The sequence below is a fragment of the Mytilus californianus genome, unplaced genomic scaffold (assembly GCF_021869535.1).
Source record: "Mytilus californianus isolate M0D057914Y unplaced genomic scaffold, xbMytCali1.0.p SCAF_36, whole genome shotgun sequence".
NCBI lineage: Eukaryota > Metazoa > Mollusca > Bivalvia > Mytilida > Mytilidae > Mytilus > Mytilus californianus.
This window is the reverse complement of record NW_026262686.1, coordinates 558,751-578,304: the sequence shown is the minus strand read 5'-3', so window position 1 is coordinate 578,304 and position 19,554 is coordinate 558,751. Positions and strand designations below refer to the sequence as shown.

The window sequence follows — 19,554 nt, the reverse complement described above, 5'->3', positions numbered from 1 at the left end:
TAAAAACATTGTGAAAAAAAAAATTGTAACTTTTTTGTAAATTATTTATTATGAAGGAAGGTCTTATATTTAATAATACATGTACTGTTAATTTCATCAGTACAGTAAAAGTGTATCCCAAACTCTGTCTGACTGACAAAATGTCAGACAAAAAATCATTCGGACAGACAGAACTTTTTTTTTTGTTTGATATATAGTAGAAAAGTTCAATTTTCTTCTTTGGTCAGACAAACCCTTAAACAGTTTGGCACAGACTGCAGTCATTGTTGACAGATGCTTAAAATTTAGAGTACATATTCTTTTCAATATATTTATTTCGATAAGAAATAAAATTAAAAATTCTGAAACAAAATTAAAAAATCAACCTAATAAATTGCTAAACTAGTTCTGGTGCTCTTGTCATGCTTTCTAAAGGTTAAGCTTTAATTTGATTTTTTTTTTTCAATTTTGTGTAGAATTTCAATGTAAAATTTAAGTTATAATCTAATTTTTCTTGGACATAATGAAATTAAGTGAATCTCATCATGCACAGACTGACTGTGGATTTTCATAGATTACCACTTCTTTTAATTCTAATGAATTATATTTTATTTGACAAATTTTGCAAATATACTGATTCACATAGTAATATATTAAGGAATATTACTGGTTAGGGCTATAAACTTTAAAGTTAATAGTACTATTTAAAAATGTAAACTCAAAACAGCTTTAAATATAATGCACAATGATGCAGGAAAATGTATAATTTACTTTTATATTTATGTAAAATCACTTTAATTTTAAAAATATTTTAAAAACATAAAACTTCTGATTGTAATTAATGCATATCAGTAACATTGTAAATATATTTGTACACAACATTTCAAATGTATTATACATTATGAAATAATTTAATGTTGTTTTGATAGCAATTAGGAAAAACAATCCATACATTTAATGATTTTGCAAAAACCTTTCATCATTTGAAGTTTATTATCAGGATATATTTGAATGGCTTCACAAACCCAATCATAAAATTAAAAACACAATAGAAATGGCATTTTCAATTCACAAGAGCTATATACATGTCAGCTTGGCATTGAAGCCATATTCATCATTATTAGAAATAACACCTGTAAAAATTCAAATAGAAAACACAAGTAGATGTTAACCAATCAATTATCATCTTTTTAACCTTATATAAAAAGTAAAACTGAATGCTTGCAAATTATTATTTGCTTGTCAACATGGAATATCAACGTCACTACCAGCCAACCTTTACACATCTTAACAATGTGAGAAGTAACAACCAGATAATGCACCAATATCAGCCAACTTATTCACTGCCAACTAGTAGTAGATCTACAAGTCAGATGTCATACCAGCAAAATACGGTGAGTTGCAAATAAACTATAATAATTACTTTAAATAATTAACATGTTTGTAATTAATTTTAGGCATCAAAATCTGTCTAGTAAAGTTAATTTAGGTTTTTTATTTGGGAGGACGGATAGAAAAAGAGGGGGGGTGTTAATTACTCCGTATAAAATAATAATATTCAAACACAACCATAAGACCTAATAAACCATTTCTACTCATTTTATTTTCATTCAATTCTAACCTCTTTATGAATATGAACATGAATACTGCATTTAAGTGTGGAGCTATTTTTTTTTAATATTTTTTAATAATCTGATAATGTTGTTTTGCTTATATTATATTTTATATTTCTGAGCATTAAAAAGACCCTTTTTTGCAATATTTGATGTTGTGTAGTAAAAAAATTATTGATATTTAACATTGTGGTTGATTTAAACAAGGATTTGTATAGTCTGACTATGATCCATGATTTAGATAGCAAACTTTAGCATCAAAGTTGAGATATATATAAAAAAATATACCAAAATTGTCTTCAATTATATTTAACTTATAGTATTCTAAGGTTAGGTCATATCAAAATGTTTTTGATACTTATCATGCTAATAGACCAACAGATATCTTTATTAAATGATCATGAACACTCTCTGTGTAATTATAATTCATTTTTCAACATGATTTCTTGCATTCCATGAATTTAGGTTGTAAATTATAAAATATCCTTTTTGATATGTTATTAAAACAATGTCATTTCGGTATGGACTCATTGTTGAAGGCCGTACAGTGACCTATAGTTGTTAATTTCTGTGACATTTCTGTCTCTTGTGGAGAGTTGTCTCATTGGCAATCATACCACATCTTCTTCTTTTAGTAACAACGGTGCAAAAAATTATGATCCGACCTTCTAATCGACTTTTTTTTTATCTAGATTTTGCTCTAACAAAAAATATTCATTTTCAGTCATTATTAACAAAAGCAAACAATTTCTTTTTCTTTGACAACAAAGTTCCATTAAATTTAAAAAGAGACACACTTTATAAGAGTTTGCACATACCATCAACCTAGGTCTATTGTACAGCACACTATGTGATTTAATAAGTTGTTTTTTAGCTTATTTATACCAACTTGACTTTAAGCTGGTTTCACTATTTTATTGAAATTCAGCAAAATATTATTTATATGTGTAAGTCAGTCATGTTTATTCAAGTTTTAAAACTTATAGTAGCCGGTTATAATTTAAAGAATATAATATAAATTTAAATCATTGTGAAATTAATTTTAAATGGATATGTTATTAATGGATTTGCTTATAATTTATAAAATAGTCTTCCATACCACATCTCCTCATATTTTTTTTACATTGCATATAAATTAAAAGTGGCAAATAACATGAATAACATCATCTAAAAGTATTCAATAAATTATAAAATAGTCTTTCAAACCACATCTCCTTATATTTTTTTTATATTGCATATATTAGATTTAAAGCATTTTACCGTTTTTAAATAGTAACAAGAAAATGTTTACTTCAGTTTTTTTTAAAACAATACCACAATTCTTCCAACTTAACGCTTTTAGGCGTAACACATATATATATTTCTTTTTTAAAAGGTTAAATACTAGGGGTCCTTGTTGAAATAAAGGTTAAGATGCAACAATACTTTGATATTGTCATTATTTATTTGGTATACTCATCTTTCTTTCAAATTAATTTATTAAAATTACAATGCATATATATATGTGTTTATTACTATCAAACATCTCTAAGCATTTTACAATTCCTACAACAAAAGTTATTTATTCCTTACTGCACAAAGTAAAAATCTTTCATAAGTCCACCTGTTGCCAAATTTAACTCCTAAGATTTATTTTAAACATATGATGTCCATGTCTATTTTAAAAGCACAATTTATAACATAATTCAGAAAGCTTAACTAAACTAACCCTCCAAGTTAATACTTATTTCAAGTTAACTGCAGCGAAATTGCATGAAAAATATGTTTTCTTATTTATACAATCAAAAGATTCACATAGTATGCTGCCATGGATATCTAGTGAAAAAGTTTAGAAAATTGTATTAAATTTCATGTAAAAAAAAATCAAATAGACAAAATAAGAAGTACAGTAAATGATATTGAGAGAATTATAATTCGGAATATGTAAGATATTTTTCAACAAATTTCTGAGTTTTACACCTGGAGTTAAACAATATACGCAAGAAATTGGAACTATGTTTTTATGTTGTGCTGTTACACCACTGTTCTAGGTTAAGTGCTCACACACATGTTTAACCCCGACCCATTCTTTATGTGCCTGTAGTCTAGTGGTTGTCCTTGGTGTATGTCTGTTATATTGGTCTTTCAGAATTGTTTTGTTATAAATTAGATCGTTAATTTTCTTACACTATTCATCTCAAGCTATTCATGTTGTGGCCTTTGCGGTATGGGTTTTTATAATTTTTTAAAGCCAAATGGTTTCCTATAATTATCACATTCACTTTAGGCCAAAAAAAAGTATGTGTGGGTAGGAATTTATCTTATTTTACAATTACTTTTTTTACATCAAGTCTATGGGAGAGAAATTCTGACCTGAACAGTATTTATTGAAAAATGACCATAAAAATTTAAGGTAGGCTATTTCAAAGCTGAAAATATAGGATAGGTAGGGAAACAGGAAACACACATACTTTTTTATTTGGCCTTATTTGAACTCTGGTTGATAGTTGTCCCATTGGAAATCATACCACATCTCCTTATTTGTTATGTTATCTCTAAAATTTGAAAATTGATACCACAACCTGATTACAAGCTTGTAATGTATGTTATAGATTTAAAAAAATATGTTATTTCTAAAAATAGCTTTTTTGTCACACATAAAATGTTTGAACGGTCGAAAGGTTTCAGCTGCAACCAGTTCAATTTTGTATTCTGTGTTCAAAACGAGCATTGAATAGAGAAGCTAGAAATTGGACATCAAATAGAGAAGTCACAATTTGGCCGTCGATTAGATAGGCATAAAATTGGCCGTCCATTTGTAATGTTATTTGATCATGACATCAGATTTGAAAGTCGATTTGAGGAACGGATTGGTAAGAGACCGGACCTTGATCTGAGTCTTACATTTATACTAAATAAAGATCAAAACAAATAACTTAGTTACACAGCAACAAACGACATCCACTGAATAATAGGCTCCTGACTTGGGACAGTCACATACAGAAACTGCCAGTGTATTTGTCAGGAAATACCATGTGCTAGGGTATTTGCTATCAATTTGTCGAATGAATACATATTGGTTAAAATTTGGAGATAAGACTCTAATTTACATACATTTATCAAACAATCTTTGTCCATTTTTTTTCTCTAATTCAATTTAGGAGATGTTAAATTTTGTAAGGGACAAAAATTTTACACTAAAACTTATTCATAAATAATCAAGATTAAACAGAATTTTCTTAAAAGGACAAAATCATTTAGTATAAACAAATTTACCTAAAGCTTTAAGAACATTTTAAAAAGGAACTGCATCTTCAGATATATGTTTAAAAGGCAACATCATTATGGTTGGACATGTTGAAAGCCATAAATATCCTAAAGTTGCTAGCATTAACTACATAAGGTATAGAGTTTTCTCCATGGCAATCATACCACATCTTCTTTAAGAAAAAAGATAAGCATGAGCCAAATAGACAATGAACATGATAATTATCTCTTATCACTTTTTGGCTTAATTATAAGATTTTTTTCTGTAAATTTAACAATCTTTCATCTTTTATTATATTAACAATTAACTTTTAAAAAATATAGATTTGTGGAAACCTCATTGAAGTTCACCATTAATCAATATAAAAATCAGTTTTGAAGTGTTCATGCATGGAGGTCTTGCTATGTCCTGTTAACTTATATACAAAGTTTTTGTCCATGTCTCAGATAGGGACAAATACATTTATTACAAATACAAGTAATCAGTTGGTAGTGCTCTTTAGCATGTACACTAGTTCATTGACTTCCTACTTGATATTTTTTATAATTGTTTCAGGTTTTAAGGGTTAATATCCAGCTCATTGACAAAAATATAGTTGGCTTGTTTAATTTTCATATAATTTTAACAAAATATGAACTTCAACCTGTTAAAAGATATATAATTTTGATTAATTTGAAAAACAGAATTTACAGGATTAATTTGATTAGTTATACAGCAGTTTAACAAACACAAATATTGATAATTTAGAAGCTTAAATTAATATTTTTTTACTTTTAGAATGTGATTTAAATATTCAAATGATTTTAAAGAGTAATCTCCCTGTTATGTTATACACATGTACAATCTCAAGTCCTCCTTTATAGCCAAACAGTGAAAAAGTGATTAAAGAATATAAAATAAGAACTCACCAACAATACTTTTCAGATCACTAATATAACAAGACTATAGATGCCTAAATATTTGCCACACATAATAGTAAAAGTAGAAAGTTACTTTCACTTGAATGTCATTTAATCAAACCACTCAATTATCTCTCATTTTGTTGTATATTCTGTAAACAAACTGATATTCACGGATACTTCATTTCACGTTTAACTCTTTCTAGCCCGTTTCACATTGATTTAATTTTGTGGTTCTCAAATGTTATAAGACAAGGAAAGATCCAAGTTTTAAATTTTCATCATAATCAACTGGGACTATTATACTAGTCCCAGTAATCAATAAACATTATTTTTCCTCTGGCGAAGGTCGCCAAAATAAATCGCTTCAATTAAAAAGTTGGTTTACAGTATATGAAATATAAAAAAGCAAGATTATTTTCCATGTTTTCAATCAAGATCAAGGGTGTTTTAGAAGTATCCCTATTCATGTGTAATACCACCATTGATTTCTCACTTTAAACTATAACTTACAGATTAAAGTAAAGGTTTTGAATTTTGTATGATCCCTAGTTTAAATTTAAAATATTTTCCTGTATAAAGCTTATTCCTGAGAAAATTTCACACTAAAATTTCATTACATGCATGACATATTAGATCAGTAGATTGATTGTTGGTTTTTTAATGCCATTTAATGATTTTATGCAAACTTTAGCTATTTCATGAATGCCAGTTTTTATTTGTGTTTTACATTTATTGATGATCACGTCAAAAGTTTCCTTTCTGTGTTTATATTGTAAAACTGTATCCTTATTTCCTAAATAGTTCAACCAATTACATTTTGAACCTATACCTAATCATTGAAAAATTGGTTTGAAATGGCCTCCAAACTACCATGATTCTGTAAGGATTTGTACCCAAATTGCATTCATGCTTAAATTCACATCCTTAAAAATGGAAAAATGGATGCTTTATATTATTTCTTCAAAAAATTAAATCAATTTGACATCTGTCCATAAAAACGGAAGATGTGGTATGGTTGCCACTGAGACAACTCTCCACAAGAGACCAAATTACACAGAAATTAACAGTCATGCTTACTTTTCATCTATTAAGAAATGGATTCTCGTAACATAATTGAGCTGCATCGGATAGAAATCAATCTTATGCAAGTGCATGTATGCATGTACATGTATAAGACTTTGATTGGTTTTGGAACATTCCAAATACAATCATGACAATATAAAAGATGAATTTTGGTCTGTTTTGTAGGGTTTAATATCAACTAAATTTCTAAACAGTAACAGACTTTGAATAAAGATTTTTTTCAACTGAAATTAAATTCACAGATGCATTGATAATGGCAGATATTTATTTGCATAATGTTGATTTCTATCCAACGCAGCTCATATTTTATTTTCGTTTTAAAAGAGACCTTTTTGTGAATGTTCCCTACATTTTACTTTCTCCAGTGAATAGCTTAAGTTCATCTGTTGAATTATACTATGAATGTTTTGTGAATATCTAAGACAACTTGCAAGAAATCCTGCTGCTATTTTTGCTAAATAGGTGCAATTTTGATACTCAATGATATTAGGTTCTGTACTGAATTTAATTTCTGCCACACAAAGTCCCTTTTTACTAAATCCCTTAAATCTGCCCCAAAAACAGACAGAAAGTCACAGGACTAAGCCATATTAAGAAACATAAAAAAAACCAGAAGATAGTCCAGGGTTCTCACTAAGGATTTTTAAGGTGAGTCCGCAGGGACTTGTTATATGTTTTGCCATGAGGAGTCCAGCAATTAGAAGATGTACGTTTATTAAATATAATATAATTGCAGTCCCCTTGACATTAATTTATAAATGGAGCAAGGAAATTTCACATAATTTAGATTATTTTTAACTTTTGAGATAAATTTGTGATTGCTCATGCAGTAGATACCAACATTGTATAAATAAAAAACTCATTGAAAAGCCGAGGCGGATCAAGAGGGTTTTTCATGGGGCCCGCCGCCCCCACCCCCCCCCCCCCCCCCCCACACCTTTTGTGGGAAAATTTGGTTGATTATATAGGGAATCACTGAAGCATGACTGGAGCGGGCCCCCACTTAGTTAGTCAGTGGACCCCCTCTTATGAACATTTCTGGATCCGCTACTGAAATGGACACTTTTCTTTTCATAGACTGTAAATAAAAATAACTATGCTGTGTTTTGTTAAGTGCAACATCACCATTTATATTTTCACCTGGATAAGGAGGTCAAGTTAGAAAAGGCTTTGTTTGAACAATTAATGAATAAATCTCTAAAAATCATACATATCCATCGGTCTAATAAATCTGTCTGTTTGTCAATGTTCACGAGATGGGCAAAAACAGAAAAATGTCACATGATACAACTTTTCAACCTTGACCTTGAACATGTTGAAGCAGCTTCTAGTTCTGTGGTCTGACTTGACAGACGACATGCAGCTAATGTAAGATGTCAGAAAAAAAATCTCCTGTTAATCAAGCTTTTTACATAACAATTTGGGACTCAGTTATTTCAAAAAAGGTAGACAATATTCACTTGTAATAGTCACTGATGATAATGTGAGGGACTATACCCACTAGGAGGGGGGAGGGGGGAGGACTTTTCCTTTAAAAATATTCTGATCCCCAATTTGATGAAAAATTATCTTCAAGCAGATGACAAAAAAAATATATTCTGAAGCCATTTTCCCCATGCCTTCAATATACAGTTTTAGTGTTGAATATAGAAAAATAATTTGATAGATACCTTGAGCGTCTTTAAATGAGGGGGGATAGGACCTTTATCAGGACTCCGGGATAGGGTGTTTTTAACCTCAGGATTTCGGGATCCGTAATTCTTTTTTTTGAATTTCGGGATGTCGGGATTTAAATTTGGGATATTGGGATTTCGGGATCAGGACCCCTCCTAGGCTACCCCCCTCATAAATGTTCATGTGAAAACAAATGTCTGACACCGATAAAATACCACCACATTTAAAGTTGATCCTTTAATGAAAAACACTTGCAGAAAAAGTCCAAATAATTATGAGGTCTTGAAAGGATTTTCTTTGCTTTGGTCGACGCCTTTCTACAACTTCATAATGCTGTAGAAGGAGGGGGCAGGACCTTAATCGGGACATCGTAATCAGGTGTTTTAAGCTCGGGATTTCAGGATTGATCATTTCGGGATCCTGGATTTCTTTTTTCGAATTAAGTTATATCAGGCTTTTTTTTTTTTTAATTTGGGACCTCAGGATTCCATGTTTTTAAGCCAAGGATTTCGGGTTTCAGGTCCCTTCCGACCCCCCTCTAGAAGGATACCAGCAAAATAATAATACCTTTTCAAGAAGTTATATCATATGGTTGGATCGAGTCAATAAACATGACATTCAGAAGTGGCATAATAGTAGACAAATATAGTGTTGCAAAATCTTGGGTAACACATTTCAACCAGAATTATGGTAATTGTGGTCATGACTTTCACTTGAGTACTTTTTAAATATCTTTTTTTAACAGAGATTACCCATCTCTCTTTTTCCAAAGATCTTTCTCAGAAGCCATAATTTTTTATTTGCTTTCTTTTTTTAACAGTACATAAACATGTTGAGCTACTTTTTTCTTTCACAAATAAATTAATTTCTTTACTCTTTTATTTTTAAACAATGTATTATGATAATTTGTGTTGAATATTACAATAGAAACAAGTATGAAAATAAAATTCTTAGATGGGGAAATATGAACTTTTTGTTTAAAGAGGTTTAATTCATATAGTTTATTAGCTAAATAAATAAAGTATTTGATCCAGAGTAAAACCGTTAAGATGGTTTTACTTAAGACTGGTTCTGTGTCAATGATCAGAAGTGAGGGTCTAGCATTGATTTAAACCATTAATTTTTAAGATTAATAAGTCATTTTGCCATAATATGAGAACAAAACTTTTTTTACAAGAAACCAGTCAGGGGTACTTCTAGTACAAGATATTTTTTAACTACTTGAAGAAGCTTATATAAGTAAATTTTGTCATATTCATCTTTTCATTGTCCATCAGAGCTTGTATAAGTGAAAAAATTTGAAAGTCTAATTGGCACATAACTTAGCAAATAAAATAATTTACTTATACAATTAAATAAAATACACTTGTACACTTGTATGTATATTAAAGTATCTTTATATAATCTTACAAATTTACTTCTTCAAGTAAATAAAATAAAAGTTACTTGTACATGTAGTACCCCTGACTGGACTTATATTTCTGCCCATTTCAACATCGTTGGCAAATGACAATTTCTTAGTTAATCATTATTGTCCTATTTCAAAGGCAAAATACACAAATAATTTCTATGGCTGAGATAAACAAAATAGCCTATCAAAAAGGATGTCTTTGCTTCAAGGCTTATAGCTCACTGAATCTTTTAAGAGTTTTTTAGAATTTTTTTAGTATGTATCAATATTTTATAATGTCTTAAAGAGTGATTTAATTTACATTGCTAAATCTAATTTAAAATTCAGATGCTGAATCCTTCCTCTCAAGACAGTCATAACAGGACTATGGCCACACAACATAACTTTAATACAGAATCTGACAGAGAAGATCAGCCACCAAAATGTGATCTAAGATGCAAGTGCTGTGCTGTACAAATGGCTTTTGGTCTAGTGTGTGCCTGTAATCTGACCAAAGAAAGTGTTGGTACACAGACTGATATTTTAGTTCTCAACATGACTACTGAAGACTACTTCAAACCAAAGACAACTGCCTTTAAGCTATTACAGGTAAGACAAAATATGTATTTTATATTTTACTAGACCTTTAATGAAGAGTATCAGTTGTACATAATAAAAGTAATATTTAATTCTTTGTATAGATGTAGTTACTATCATACTTTGAAAAATATGAAAAATTAAGGGTCTGTTCTCAAAAAAAGTCATTTTATTTTCTTAACTAAAGTCTAACCAATAGTTTAAAAATGAAATGTATTAAGATGTTTATAATCAAAAGATTGTTGGGTAAGATATTGTCAGATGTGTTCTAAATATTATTTATTTCTATTAGAAAGTAAAAAAGTTTTATCATATCAGAAATATCCCCTCATACATTTGGAAGTGAAATTTTTCAAACAATAAGTAATCAGTATAATTTACATTTAGAAGTGAAATTTTTCAAATAATAAGTAATCAGTATGATAATGGTCTATACTGCATTCGTTATAGAAAGTGTTCAATGAAAGAAAGTAACATATTATCATACTGTATTAATCTGGTACTAATTTAGCATGACCAAAACTACCATTCAGAAGCATACTACAATCATGTACAATGTAGATATCAACAGAAAGAACACATTTCAAGTTGAAAAGATGATGATCAGCCTGAATTAACCATAATTAGAAAATCTTAATATTCATCAATTATATATATAAATATATTAATGGTTTATTCACATTCTCTAGCATTTAAAAAAGTATAATTTAAGTTTTATGTTTATCCAACAAGTGTCAAATGATAGATTAGCTTTAAACATTCAGTGGTAGTTCAGATACATATTCAGGACAAGACATGATAATGAGAAATTTATCAATTAGAATTGTTCTTATAGGGAAGGTAGAATGTGACTGACATCCTTAGCCTTCAACAATGATCAAATTCTTCAATAGCATTAAGCCCCATTTATACAAATATATAAAGAGGTTTTATTTGTTTATGTGTCGATATTTATTTATATGACAAAGGGTTATAACCTGATAATTTTATATACTTTTTAAATTATAATTGAAAAAAGCTATTAAGGTAAAACTAGCAATATATATGTATGACCTTAAAATAGATATTTTCAGTTGTATTCTGATAGAAGAAGTCTATACCATGCACTTATAACTTTGAATATTTAAATATTTTAAATCATTGAAATAAAACTGAACTGTTTTACAATTGTCATTTCGGGGTCTTTTATAGCTGTCTATGCAGTATGGGCTTTGCTCATTGCAGTAGGCTGTACAGTGACCTATAGTTATTTAGTTAGGTGTCATTTGGTCTCTTTTGGAGAGTTGTCACACAATAAAATTTATACTTTAAATTGGGAAACATTATTGAAGAAAAAAAATAAGCTAAAAATATTGATAGGATATATGGAACTCCTTTTCATGATATTTGACTGTTGTGGATTGACTGCAAAATATGAAGAAACTGTGATCAAGATGAATTCAATTGTATTTCTGTTTGCCAAACATATACTGATACTGATACGGCAGGAAATCCAGATAATTAATGTGAATTTTCATTTAAAAGAATAAATGTGCTATATTAATATTTTTACAAGCTTCTAAAGATTATTATTGCATAATTTTTTTTTCAAAATAGGATTTTGAAAGGAGGTGACTGTGAAATAGTGCATTTTCTGAAGGAATCTACTTGTTAATCTTGCTATTTGTATTTTAGCCATAACTGTGACCCTATCTATTCTTTTGATATTTTAAAAGCATTTTCTAAAGCTATCTCATTAATCGTTTAAATTCTTTTGACCATCCATAAACATAAAAATCTATTTAGTTTTGTCTCTGCAGTGTATTTATATAAATCATTATAATTATATTCAAGTATGAGTTAAAAAAAAATAAAGTTCTACTCACCATATTTGAAGGGAACTGCAACACCCATAGTTTAATACAAGAAACAAGATTAACAACATTTATGCACTGACAGGATTATGAGATATATGGATTTCAATTAAATAATTGAGATTATATTTATATCACAATGCTTATGTTTGTGCTTAAAACTTTCTGATTGGCTAATGAGTTTTCAAACATAGGTGAAAGAAAAATGATGCTGTTTCATGATTGAGTAAAAAACATCAATCAAAAGATTAAAAAAATATTTACCTTTGATCAGGTTGATAAAGTAATAAAATTTATTTTGCAAAAAATCATTATAAGTTTTAATTATAGGTAATACACGAAAGGTGTGAACATTTTTAAAGATCTAATATATATACTGCAATAAATATGTCAAGGTTGATGATGTAAATTAAGATCATAATGATAAGATTAAACTCTTACCTTCATCAATTGTACACTGACTAATTAAAGGTGTGAAAATTACTAACTAGTGAATTAAAATGTTATTAAAGTAAAATAAAATGAATTGAAAAAAATATGGTGGGATTATGAAAAATAATAATGCTTTTCTTTTAATGCATACAATCTGGGACTATTATACTAACGTTAGTATAATAGTCACACTACAATACAATCAAAAGTTTAACTGTAGAAAGTGCCAATAGTTTCATATGAAATAAAATAACTATAGAAAACATTTTGAATGTTTAATACTTAAAACAACATTGCAATTGTGATTTAGGGTGGTAGGGATTTTAGTCAAGTCTATATAATTATGAAAGTGAACTGCCTTATTTAATTGTTATTATTATTATCAAAGATTAAAGATCTTACTATACAAATCCTTGTTATTATTTATGGTGTATCTTTTTTTTTAAGTTTATAAGCTGCCTCATCAGAGGAAGAATTAAGACCGCAGTAGCATCAGAGAAATAATTCGATATTTTATTGTTAAAGAAAAAAATGGAAAAATGGAAAAATTCCATATTTAATTTTTTTAGAAAAAATGGAAATATGATAAAAGATAAAAACATTCATGATTGCATAAATTATAAATCAGTCTGAGATTCACTATTTTAAATGTTTTAAACACTTAAAGATAGAGGTACTTTGATATTTTGTATTAAAGGAGAAATTTTTCTAAATTTTATATAAATCTTTTTATTCTTTACTTCAGGTAGACATGTCATTAAGGTTTCGCTTAATTTTGAATTTAATCTTAAGGAATGATATTTGAAATGAAGTTAATTTATTGTTACATAAAATTGTTTGGCACATGAATTAATATTATTTCTTAAACTTTAAACAATACTTAATTTTCTTAAAAAGAAAAGGGTTCAAATGGATAATTTATGCTTACGGCATGAAGATATGAAACAACAAATGAATTGAATCAGAGAAAATTCATACACTTGAAATTTTCTTTACACATACAAAAAAAAGGTTGATATTTTTTTCAGCTCAACCTTTTAGGCTAATTGTAAAGTATTGCACTCTCTTGAGAGCATTTACTCCTAGCTTTTGTTAATAATGATAAATAGGAAACATCACATTATGATTATGAATAAATAGGTACAATATATTAAGTAAGTTCCAGATCCCTATTTAATTCTCTAATATTAATGATTAATATTTTTCAACAGTTTTTTTGGTAAAATTGTATGAGTGTAACCTAATAGTTTGATAAAAAAAATTAAAAAGATTCAAAATATGTTTCAAAATTTATCAAATGACACAGAAATTAACATCTATAGTTCACTGTATGGCCTTCAACAATGAGCAAAGCCCATACCACATAGTCAGCTATAGAAGGCCCTGACACATTTCTTGGTTTTAGACCCCACCCCTTTAAAAAATGGCTGGATCTGCACCTGAATAGAGAGGGGAAAGGAACCAGAGGGATGTCCAAACTCATATATCAAAAATAAACCGACAGCACCATGACTATAAAAGAAACAGAGGTCAGTTCAGTGAACCATGAAATTGGGGTCAAAAATTTCATACAGAATTACTCATTATTAGATCATCAATTTGTCACTAATGGTCACATATCTAAAAATAAAAAAAAAAAAAATTTATACAAACACTTAAAATTGCAAAATGAACCAGCATGTAATTATGGCCTTAAGGTAGACCATCGGTATATATTTTTTGAGATAGAATTTTCTTATACTTTGCCAAAATGAAGATTTCACTATGCTTTTTTCAAAAATATAATAAAAAGTATGGGTCACCGTGCTATTATTTAAGCTATGAGTCGTTGAAAATTGCCTAAATCTGGTTAGATTGTTCATGAAAAAACACATTTGTATGCATAAAAAGAAATCTATGAGATAGAATTTGGAAATAAATTGTGGGAGGATAGGTTTTATAACATGTTTTAAGAAAATAAAAAGAAAAAATGGTGTCACCGAACTTGTTTTCTTGCTACAAGTAAAAATTAAAAATTTCCCTATCAAGCCAGTGTAAGTTTTTACTAAAAGAGTTATCTCCCCTTAAATGGCTTAGTTGAAAAAAAATGATTCCAAAACACAAAATTTAATATTTGTTGGAATATTTTGAATAATACAATAAATCACCAAGTTTTCTTTAAATAAATAAACAGTGTGACAAATAAATTGCAAATCTGTCTCCTAATTTGCAGATTTGGGCAAATAACTAGACCGATTGTGTACTGCGATTATACAATCCAAGATGGCGGTATACCATGAATCTACCTTAAATGGACCGTTTAGGGCAAAATGGATAATTCTTCTTGTTTTAAAATAAATGTCAATTTTTATGTCCCATCTGCTATAGTTTTTATGTTCTCTATTTTCCGTGTTCCTAGATCTGTCTGCCAGTAAAGATTGTTACACCATTTCTTGTTAAAGTTTCTGGTCAAGGAAGTTTTCAAAGAAGTTTAAGTCACATCTACTTAAAACTTGGAGAACATGTTCCTTATGAATTGTAAGTCAAATTAGTGTTCTGACCAGATTTCATGGTTCACTGAAAATGGAAAATATAGTGTGTCACACTAAGTGAATGTCAGTACATCAGTACTGTACTGTAGAACTTATTCCTTAACTTATTTCTGTAATATATCATTCATTTTATCATATTTATTTATCATTGTAGAACCAGATAACCAGTGTCTTGCATACAACGAAACTAAGCAGCACATCAGACAAAGCTTTTGAGGACAGTGTTTCTGAAGTAATCAACTTTATCAATGATCTACCAGACACACCTAGAACCAGAGAAAAAGTACGAACAAGGTTCAGAAAAAGAATGTACAACCAAAAGGGATATGAAAAAACCAAGTGAGTATAATTTTGATTTAACAAGTGTATGTATATTCATGCTCCTGCCACCAGGTCAAGAGGGTGTTAAGTTTAACCTTTGTCCCTAAGAACGTCAGTACATGTATGACTGTAATATGATTAAAAAATAGGGTGGCATAGCATACACAATTCTTGAGTTATGTTCTTTAATAAGGATATATATAAGCCGGGCTACACTATCTGTGTCCCATGGGCACATTCTCCTTTTAATTATTATTATTTTTGTAGAAATGATCGAGTTTTTTTTTAAAGATAAGTGATATTTTTTACAGAAGAAATTTTGTTTTAAATGTTTTTTTATGATTCTTCTTGTAAGTCCATAGGTTTTTCTGTTTAAACCATCTTCATTGATGACTATATCTATATTTTATAAAGAGGTAAGGTAAGGTAAGATCTAAAGCTTTCTTGGCAATTAAACACCTCAAATTCGAATAGAACAGTTTAACTGCAATGATTTTCATATCATCAATTAAACGATCGATAAAACATGTGTTGTGTGATATAACCCATGGACAACTTTCCACCAGAGACAATCTATTCTGAATTCTAAAAAAAACTACCATACAGCCATTAAAGTAAGGCAAAAGATCACTAGCATAGCAAGTTATGAGAAGGCCCAGAGTAACACATGTTTAACAATCCTATAAATTGTCTGATTAAATTATAAAATAAAAAACAAATAACATGTATATAAATCACAGAATTACACGCCCTCAATTACTTTAGACAAGTGAATACATAGTACACTCTGATAGTTGATCTGAAAATGTTAATAAAATTAACAATTGTTGAAAAAGATATCTTCAGTGTACCTTTGCAACTTCTGTTCTGTAAAAACAATTCAAGAAACAGGAAACAAATACTGGCAAATAAACTTACCTTACAGAATGAAATGGTGATACCAGTTTCTTTTTACTTCTTAGAGATCTTCTTAGATTTCTTGTTCAGTTGTCACATTCCATGTTTCTGGTACTCACTTTTTAAATTATCATGTAAAACCGTGAATTAAAGGTGTACACGATATATATGAGATATAGAAGTAAAAAAAAATCATCCTGTTTAATCAAATTAAGAATTCCAACTTTTGATGGAATGTCAGTTCCTGATCCTAATAATAGAATCAAGAAGTCAGGAAGATTCAACTGACTATTCCCAAATTTCTATACAATTAAATGGTTCAATTATGAAGAATTAAAAAAGACCCTTCCACCCTCTGATGTTAATATATTTTAATGTCAAGTTTAAAGTGGCCTTAAATGCACTTAAATTCCTGTAACTGTTAACTTATTCCAAGATCATTATAACATGTATAAATAATGTTGTAATTGAATATGTACAAAAAATGTATTAACCCAATAAAGCACTTTCATTTCCCCCTATCCCCTTTTCAGTGTACTACAGGAGGCACTATTGATTTGCTCTATGGTCGGGTTGTTGTCTCTTTGACACATTCCCCATTTCCATTCTCAATTTTATTTGTAATATTTGTATCATATTTGAGTAATTGTCTAATGTAAACCATATTTTGGGGTAAATTTTTAAATTTGGTTATTTTTGCAATCCCATAATATTTAAGCTAGGATTTTTTGCTGATTGGCATTTATATAATAGATAAACATATGACGTTTGCAGTAAATCAGTTACTGGAAATAATTTAAAGAACATAAATTCAAGTATTTCCCAATTGTGGCTAACATTGGACACCTACTAAAAAGGGAGGTAATTGAATCTTCTATGCAATATGATAACAGTTATTATTATTGATATTTTAAAACCCCTTTGTTGTTGTTAACAATTCAATATTTTAAGTTATATACTAGTGAAAGAGGTGTGTTAATGCAGCATATTCTGAAATGTTAGTGCATTAATCAAAACAGCTAAAACAAAATAATAACATATCAGTTGACGAGATAACTATATAAAAACAAATTACTTATAAAAAAGAAAATCTGTATAAATATTTACAAACTTAGGTTTATAGAAGTACAGAGAAACTAATTTTTTATTTTTTTATTTTAGGGAGTTAGCCATAGCAACTGGCGGAAGTGCCAGAAAACTGCAATGGAAGAAAGCCAGAGAGGCAGTTATACCAACAAAACAACCCAGGGCATCCGTCAACCAAAGAAATATTTCTATTATGAGTTCCTCAACATCATCACCCGTATCTTCTCCTGCTGCGTCTCCTGTATCTACTCCTGCACATTCTCCAGAAACTTCACCCACTCAATCTCCAATGATTTCTCCTGCTTCTTCAGTCACCTCTCCTGCACCAGTATTTACAGAACAGCTTCCACAGACAAACAGTATAGGAATTCATTTCAAAGTTGGAGACAATGTCTGCATTGCAAGTGGCGGCAAGTCTTGTGACTTTGCAACCGTGGAAAAGATATGGAGCTCAAGAGTGGACATTACCTACCTAAAAAAAGCTGGGCCTAAGCTAACAACATGGAAGTTAGGAAGTGGTAAACTTTACAAAGACAGTATCCATAAGAACAGTGTCTTTCATTGCTTGGGCAAAATAGATCAAGTAGAGGGTCAGCTGATGCAGACAATAAAGAAAAAACTGAATAGCCTTTTTTAATAGACAATTTGGTAAAACCATGTAAAGTTTGACTTTTGAATTATGTTATCTTATTGTTATTGAAATTTTATTTTCAGATTTTATCAAAATTTATATAGATATAAATTAACAGTATTTTAATCATAGGCTAAGCTAGTTGATTGTTTTTTGTATATATTTATGTAAATATTTCAGGTTTCACTTTAAATATATTATATAAAGTACTGATTGAATTAAAATATATTTAATTCATTTAAGGATGTTCTCTCCTCTTCTATTTTAAAATTTGCCAGTAATTGGGAATCCTCTTGTTTTGTTTTATCCATGAACTACCATTTAAAAAATTTGCACACTAACTCTGACTTTTTTCCCTTAATTGTATCACATATAGCTTAAAATGTCATGTTTGAAAATCTATGAAAATCCTTGTTTTTTTTTTCATGGTTTTTGAAAGAAAAAAGGTGCCAATGTTAAAGTAGTAAAAGTCTAGAGAAATAATAATTCCCCACCAAATTTTCAGTGCCTTATATCTCGAAAACAAGCACACAGACCACTTATTTTTTTCTGCTTTTCCAGTTCCTTTATTTATATTCAATCAATTTGTAATATAGTCATTTAAAAAGCTTATTATTTTTAAACAGAGTAGCAAATATCCTTAAAGAAAAGAGATAAGAAACACAAAAATTACTTTGTTTATTGTTTAACCTAATTGTCCTGTATTTTTATTGTTAAAAGACAAGTATGTTTTGAATGTTGAATTGTCACTTTACTGTTTGTCATCTTGAAGGATAAAATTAAATTTCTTTTTGTTGAGACTTTGGGTTTTCCCTGTGTTATTGTTATAGTATTTATAAGTTCAAAAATGGTTAGTGAGAGTAGTTGTATAATAGGTTCTTGTTTTGGGGTAAAGAAATATATGGGTAATATATGCAAAGAAATTCTTTGGCGGTTCAAAAGGTGGGGTTCAGCTATGTTATATAATTTTTGGGTTTTATTTCACAGAAAGTGCTCGCAGTAATTAAGACAGTCAGTTCACATAATAATGTATGATTACAATAACAAATATGACTTCAGTCCATTTAAATAATGTATTGGACATTTTGTATTTTGTTTTGTTTGAATATTGTTGTTATAATATATATCATTTTATAGTTTATAATGTTATTAACGTGATTAAAATTGCTAGCTAGAAAAGAGAAATGTTACTGCGAGCAACTAAACCTATACCTAGAGTTTTGTTTTATTTTTTATACGGAGGATTAACAAATGCAGAAAAAAAACTGTTTATAATAGATTTACATATTATTATCTACACTTACACTTCCAAAGAAAA

General features: G+C 29.0%; 2 protein-coding genes across 5 annotated transcripts in view; both read left to right on the top strand.

Annotated features, from left to right (window-relative positions):
* The window catches only part of LOC127736749 (uncharacterized), a 52,113-nt gene that overhangs the window by 26,690 nt on the left and 5,869 nt on the right, over window positions 1-19,554 (top strand). The window lies entirely within an intron of this gene.
* Window positions 967-19,445, top strand: LOC127736751 (uncharacterized). 3 transcript variants are annotated; one of them, XM_052247329.1, is made up of 4 exons: window positions 967-1,373; window positions 10,237-10,497; window positions 15,456-15,640; window positions 17,681-19,445. In XM_052247329.1, the coding sequence occupies exons 1-4, from the start codon at window positions 1,197-1,199 to the stop codon at window positions 18,240-18,242; spliced, it is 1,185 nt and encodes a 394-aa protein (XP_052103289.1). In that variant the 5' UTR covers window positions 967-1,196; the 3' UTR covers window positions 18,243-19,445. The 3 variants fall into 3 exon arrangements, with proteins under 3 accessions (XP_052103289.1, XP_052103291.1, XP_052103290.1); XM_052247331.1 differs by lacking the exon at window positions 967-1,373 and adding an exon at window positions 8,135-8,192; XM_052247330.1 differs by lacking the exon at window positions 967-1,373 and adding an exon at window positions 8,135-8,269.